The sequence below is a fragment of the Sorex araneus genome, chromosome 5, assembly GCF_027595985.1.
Source record: "Sorex araneus isolate mSorAra2 chromosome 5, mSorAra2.pri, whole genome shotgun sequence".
NCBI lineage: Eukaryota > Metazoa > Chordata > Mammalia > Eulipotyphla > Soricidae > Sorex > Sorex araneus.
Genome location: NC_073306.1, coordinates 132,994,141 through 133,000,140, shown reverse-complemented (window position 1 = coordinate 133,000,140; position 6,000 = coordinate 132,994,141). Strand labels below are relative to the sequence as shown.

General features: G+C 61.1%; 2 protein-coding genes across 4 annotated transcripts in view; one reads left to right on the top strand and one right to left on the bottom strand.

Moving 5' to 3' along the window:
- Window positions 1-1,876: 1,876 nt before the first annotated feature.
- On the bottom strand, window positions 1,877-4,176 carry MOCS3 (molybdenum cofactor synthesis 3). The gene has a single exon (XM_004618761.2). It carries the CDS (start codon window positions 4,095-4,097, stop codon window positions 2,721-2,723), a length of 1,377 nt encoding a protein of 458 aa, XP_004618818.1. The 5' UTR covers window positions 4,098-4,176; the 3' UTR covers window positions 1,877-2,720.
- Window positions 4,177-4,400: 224 nt separating this feature from the next.
- The window catches only part of DPM1 (dolichyl-phosphate mannosyltransferase subunit 1, catalytic), a 45,883-nt gene continuing 44,283 nt past the window's right edge, over window positions 4,401-6,000 (top strand). For all 3 annotated transcript variants that reach the window (XR_008630227.1, XR_008630228.1, XM_004618808.3), the window contains exon 1: window positions 4,401-4,571. Coding sequence is in view for 1 of the 3 variants with exons in the window: in XM_004618808.3 (XP_004618865.3) it covers window positions 4,429-4,571 (143 nt within the window). In the remaining 2 variants the exon portion in view is untranslated. The remainder of the gene's footprint in view (window positions 4,572-6,000) is intronic.

The window sequence follows — 6,000 nt, the reverse complement described above, 5'->3', positions numbered from 1 at the left end:
CCTGATACCCCAAAACTGCCGCTGTGCCTCTGACCAGACCCCAACAACTCGGTACCAAGTTCCCCGAGAAATTAAACAGCCAGAAGTTAGGTATGTGGAAGCCATGCTCATTTAACAGCCTCGTTTCAGAGAGGCATATACAAATCCCGAAACAGCAGCAGTTAATCTCAGACCGCAAGAGGCTGAACAGACCAGGGTAAACTGGGCTGGGGTGGGCCAGCCTGGCGGCCGCCCAATCACAGCCCCTGGCGGCCACCCCACGCCCAGCTGGACTCCACCGTCTCAGGACAGACCTCACTGCAATGCAATCTCCTGAAAATTCAGTTACTCGGGTTTTGTGACTGAAATCTCCAGGCTTTCTTGGGGTGGGTGGGACGGGCTACCTCCCCCCACCCCCCTGTATTTCCAGAAGCCTCAGCAGTCATGTCCACACCCCAAAGCTGCCACCAAGTTAAAAAAGCTGCTCCAGCCTTCCAAACCGTAGTGCACAAAAGGAAAAGGAGAGAGAGACAGAAAGAAAAGTGCCTGCCATAGAGAGAGGCTGAGGGCGGGGTGCTGAAGGTGGTGGGAGGGAAACGGGGGACATTGGTGGTGAGAAATGTACACTGGTGGAGGGATGAACATTGGGTCACTGTACGACTGAAACCCAACCATGAAGTTTTGTAATGGTCTATCTCACAGATATTCAATAAAAAAAATTTAAATAAATAAATAAAAGGAGGCAACTGGAGTGAAAGTACAGCAGGAAGGGCGTTTGCCTAGAACACAGCAAACCGGGGTCTGATCCCTGGCACTCCATGTGGACCCCCAAGCACGCCAGGAGTAACCACTGAGCACTGACAGGTGTGGCCCCAAAGCTAAAAAATGTAAAAGGAGATTATATTAGGGAGTACAAGACAGTGACTAAATATGACCCACAGAGGTTTGTCTGGCCCACCATGCTTTTGAAAAAAAAAAAAAAATCCCATAGCTGTAATTTGTGAGCACAGAGCCAGCAGCAAACCGAAGCCAGAAGTAAACAGAGCCAGCAGAAACGCCAGGTGTGGCCCCAAAACAAACAAAATGCCAGAAGAAAATGGAAATAGGAAAAGCAAATTATAGGGTGAGGAGGGGCACTGGTGGGCGTCAGGTCATCACGGGGCAGCGGATGTGGCCAGAGGCGGCAGAGACGACGCTACTGGACGCCTGGGATCTGCTGGCAGGGCCAGCATTCCCTCTGCTGGTCTGCACTGTTCTTGTGTCTGGCCACTCCCACAGCTCAAAGCAATTCACTACACTACGGAAGAGCAAAAATGCACATCATCTTCGTTTACCTGTTTTTAGGCCACACCAGGCAGTGCTCAAGGCTTGTTCCTGGTTCTGCACTGAGGGGTCACTCCTGGCGGGGCTTGGGAACCAATAGCAAAGCCCCACTCACTGCTCTATTGCTCTGCCCACCCCCCACCCAAAATGCACGTAATCTTAATGCAATCAAAGCACCTGAATTCTATAAAAGCTCCAAGTAAACTATAAACAGGACATTTTTTGGGGGGGCGGGGGGGCTCCTGGGCAGTGCTCAAGGGCCCTATGGGGGAGCACGAGAGAATTCTATACGACCTGTCCTGCTGAGGGTCACTCCCAGGACACCCTGGGTGCTAGGGTATCTCCAGGGACTCTCCTGGCAGCATTCCAGGGTCCAAGGATACACCTAGTGACGCTCAGAGTGCACCTCATACAGTACCGAGGATCAAACTGAGGTGGGCCACATGCAAGACATGCACCTTGTACTATTTCTCTGGCCCTACACAAGAAATCATGAAAATTAATCTGTCATAAAGCAACAAATACTGATCAAACATGTTGTTTTCCATCCAGGTTTGTGAAGGAAATAAGAAAATTGTCCAGCCCATGTTAATTTAATCCAGTATCCAGGGACTGTTAACCATACAGTGAAAAACGAAGAGGCTGATTCGGAGACAGAAGTGGGGCATAAGAGAGGAGGCAGGTTTAGTGCCCGGACCTGCACTTGGAGACTGACAAGCAAGTCAAACCCCTGCACACCATTTAGAAATTGTTCCAAATGTAGAGTCTGGTAGACACTGAAAGCAACTTAACCTGAAAGCAACTTCTTTTCCAAGATGGAGCAATTTATGAGCCACGGGGCAGATTGCAGACTACATAGGTGGTTTCCCATATTGTCACTGTCATCCCATTGCTCATCGATTTGCTCAAGCGGGCACCAGTAATGTTCCCATACTGATACGGTAGGAAATATTCTACTTCATCGCCAGATGAAGCAAAACCTGTAAACTGGTCTTTGTCTTGGCCACCAATAAAGTGACCATCAATCCCTGTGACTGATTCAGTCAGACCTTGTTTATTGCACCACCCCGGGGCATAAAAAAAACATAAGGAGCAATTTAGAAAGCTTTAGATTAGAGGAGGCGGGAGAAAAGCAGGATGGGCCAATGATCTCCAGTTCAAAGCCCAAAACTCTGTCACACTGCATTTCACCCTTCCCGACTGGAACAGTTCCCAGAACCAGTCCCACAACCCGTGGCTACAGACCACACGGCAAGTTACAGCTTACAGACCCTTGTTAAAAAAAAAAAAAAAAAAAAAAAAAGTCCCAGTATACAGAGATCACAGACCCCTAGATATTCCTGGGCAGAGCAATCTTTGAGGTGCTGCGCCAAGTTCCCGGGCTGGCCGGCGGCCTCTGAGCGTCCTGGCGTCCTTATTCAGTACTCGGGAAACGAGGTGTCCACTTTGGCCGCCCAGGCCATGAGGCCTCCCGCCACGTCCTGCACGGGGTGCGCGTCCAGCTCCCCGGCTGCACTCCAGGCCTGTAGGATCTGCACGGCTTTCTGGGAGTCGTTGCCCAGCTTGCAGATCACGTAAACCGGGAGGCCGGTCCCGTCCTGCGCGCCCGGCCGTGCTTCCCGGATGGCCTCTCCCAGGAGCTGCAAGCTGGCTGCGTCCCTCCGTTCCAGGTGTTTCAGGGGGATGTGCAGGGCATGCGGCAGCCGGCAGATGTCCACCTCCACCTGCGGCCTCACGTCCAGCAGCACGTGGGGCACCCCGGCGTCCAGCAGCTGCTTGTAGTCGGTGACGGAGACGCGCTGGTCGGGGCGCAGCAGCTGCAGGGGGCGGCACTTGTCGGTGGCCGCCGCGCCGCAGAAGGCCTCGTAGTCCTGCAGGGCCGTCACCGTGGGCCGCTCGCCGCACGCCGCGCAGTCGGGGCTGCGGCCACGGAGCCGGATGGCGCGGAACTGGCCGCCCAGCGCGTCGAAGAGCAGCAGGCGGCCGCTGTAGGACGGGCCGAGCCCCGCGGCGATCTTGAGCACCTCCAGCGCCTGCAGGCAGCCCAGGACGCCCGTGACCACGCCGAGCACGCCGCCGTCGGCGCAGCTGGTCACCGTGTGCGCGGGCGGCGGCGCGGGGAACACGCAGCGGTAGCAGGGGCCGCCGGCGTGGTGGTACACCGTGAGCTGGCCCTCGAAGCGCAGGGCGCTGGCCGACACCAGCGGCCGGCCGGCCAGCACGCACGCGTCGCTCACCAGGTAGCGCGTGGGCACGTTGTCCGAGCAGTCGGCCACGACGTCGTAGCGGCGGACCAGGTCCAGCGCGGTGGCCGGCGTCAGCGCCTGCGCGTAGGGCACGCACTCCACGGCCGAATTGAGGCGGCGCAGCGAGGCGGCGGCCGAGAAGGCCTTGGCCTGGCCGGCCAGGTCCTCGCCGTGCAGCACCTGGCGCGCCAGGTTGCTCACCTCCACGACGTCGTAGTCCACCAGGCCCAGGCGGCCCACGCCGGCCGCGGCCAGGTACTGCGCCAGCGGGCAGCCCAGCCCCCCGCAGCCCACCACCAGCACGGACGCGGCGGCCAGGCGCAGCTGGCCGGCCACGCCGAGCTCGGGCAGCACGAGCTGCCGGCTGTAGCGCAGAATCTCTTCCCGGGACAGGGCGGCCTTGGGGGGCAGCGGCGACACGGGCACCGGCCGCTCCGGCCCCTGCTCCGCCGACAGCGCCGTCGCCAGCCTCTGCCGCAGCGAGCTCAGCTCCTCTTCGCGCCGGGCCACTTCGGCCTGCAGCGCCAGGACCTCGGCGCGAGCAGCCATGGCGGCCTCCCCCGGAAGTGGCCGCCGAGGGCAGTTCCGCTTCCGGTCGTCCGGTTTCCGGAGGGCGGTCTCCTAGCAACCGGGATAAACCAAAGGGATTCCCTGTCCGCCCCGGAAGTGGTGCTGCCTGTGCCTAGATCCCCCGAGGCCGCCTCCAGGCTCCCGAAGAAAGAGGAAAGGGTCCTGAAGGCTTCCAGAGAGAGCCACCGGGGAAGAGCAGCCCAAGCGCGGACCCACTCCCCCCGCGACCTCGCGTTGGTACCGCCCGACCCGCCCACTTCCCATCGCCGGCTTACGTACTTCCGCTTCCGGCGGCTCGCGCAGTTCCGCCATGGCCTCCGAGGGAGCTCGGCGCCCCGCTCCTAAGGCTCGCGGTGCGGGGCCGGACAAGTACTCGGTGCTGCTGCCCACCTACAACGAGCGCGAGAACCTGCCGCTCATCGTGTGGCTGCTGGTGAAGAGCTTCTCCGAGAGGTAGCGGCCCCGCGCGAGCGCCCCGCCGGCGTCCCGGCCCGGGGGGCGGCAGTTGGCGGCGCGCGGCGGCTCTGCGGGGGCCGCCGGGTCTCGGGGGGCCTCCTGCGGGCCGCCTGGGGGAGCAGCCGGGGGTCCCGGGGGTCCCGCCCCGGCTCGGGCGCTCGTCCCCGCCCCTGGGGAGGTTGAGTCCTGCGTTCGCCCACCCCGCTGGTTTTATTTGTTGTCTGTTTGGGGGGCTGACCCCCTGGCGCGTCTCGGTCGCCGAGGCTCCGAGTCCCACCCGGCCGGGCCGTCGCGATCGGCGGCGGGAGCCGGGCGGAGCGAGCGCCGCCTCCCCGCCCCCGGCCGCGGCTTATGTAAGCCCGAGGGAGGCGGCCGGGCCGGGCGAGCCGCGCCGGGCCGTGGGGACGCAGCCAGCGTCGGAAGGGGGTCGCGTCGCCTGCCCTCCCACCCGGCTGCAGGAAGCCCCGCTCCTCGGACGCAGCGTCTTGCCCCCTGGGTGCCCGGGTTGGGGTCGTGCCTTTTCCCCCCTCCTCCTTCTCGGGCCCTGGATGCCCCGGGATGACGCGTGGCTCCGCGCTTGGGAATTCCTCCCGTGCAGTGCTCCCGGGAGCCCGTGCGAGGCCGGTGCCCTGCCCGCTGCGGCGCGGCTCCGGCCCCCGACGTGTCCGTAGCTCATTCCGGGCCCGCCCCAGGCTCGGAAGGTCGTTTCCGAAACCTCGGCCGGCCGGTGGTTGGGTTGGGGTTTGTTGTTTTGGTTGGTTGGTTTTGGGTTCTTGTCACGCTTGGCGGTGCCCAGGGTTTGCTCCTGGCTCTGTGCTCAGTGTGGGCGGGGCTCAGGGGACCCTAGTGGGGTGCCGGGGATCGAAGCCGGGTCGTGCGGGGCGGTTATTAGTCTAGCTGGGGCGAACTCGTGCTTTTTGTTGATGTGTGTATGTGTGTTTCCGATATTCTTTGACCTTCCTAAATGGGATGTGAGGCTTTTGGGGTCAAGCCTCTGGCTCCGCGCGCCCCCCGGCCCCGGGAAAGGCTTCTTGGGGTGAGCGTTGAAACGCGGTGACTGTAGGAAGTAGAGCTCGGCGGTGCAGTTGCGGGCGGCGGGGCTGGGGTGAGGACCCGGCTTGCCTGGCGGAGGGAGAGTTGGGGGCCGCATCCCGGCTTGCTAGTGGCCCTTTGAAGGAGCTGGTGTCTGTCTGCGCGTCCAGCGGGTCCCCGGTGTTTTCTTTTTATCGTTCGTGCTTCCTGCCTCCCCCCATCTGTTAGCCTGGTATTCCTTTAAGCTCCTTCCAGGCCCGAGAAATACTTGCCCGTCTTGTTCCTTCCTCTTCCCAGCATCTCTGGTGTTTAGGTTTCTAAGTCGTGCAGCGTGGTTTCTGCAGAGAATCTTTTGGTTTTGAATGGACCGGAGCACAGTGCAGAGAGCAGCTAA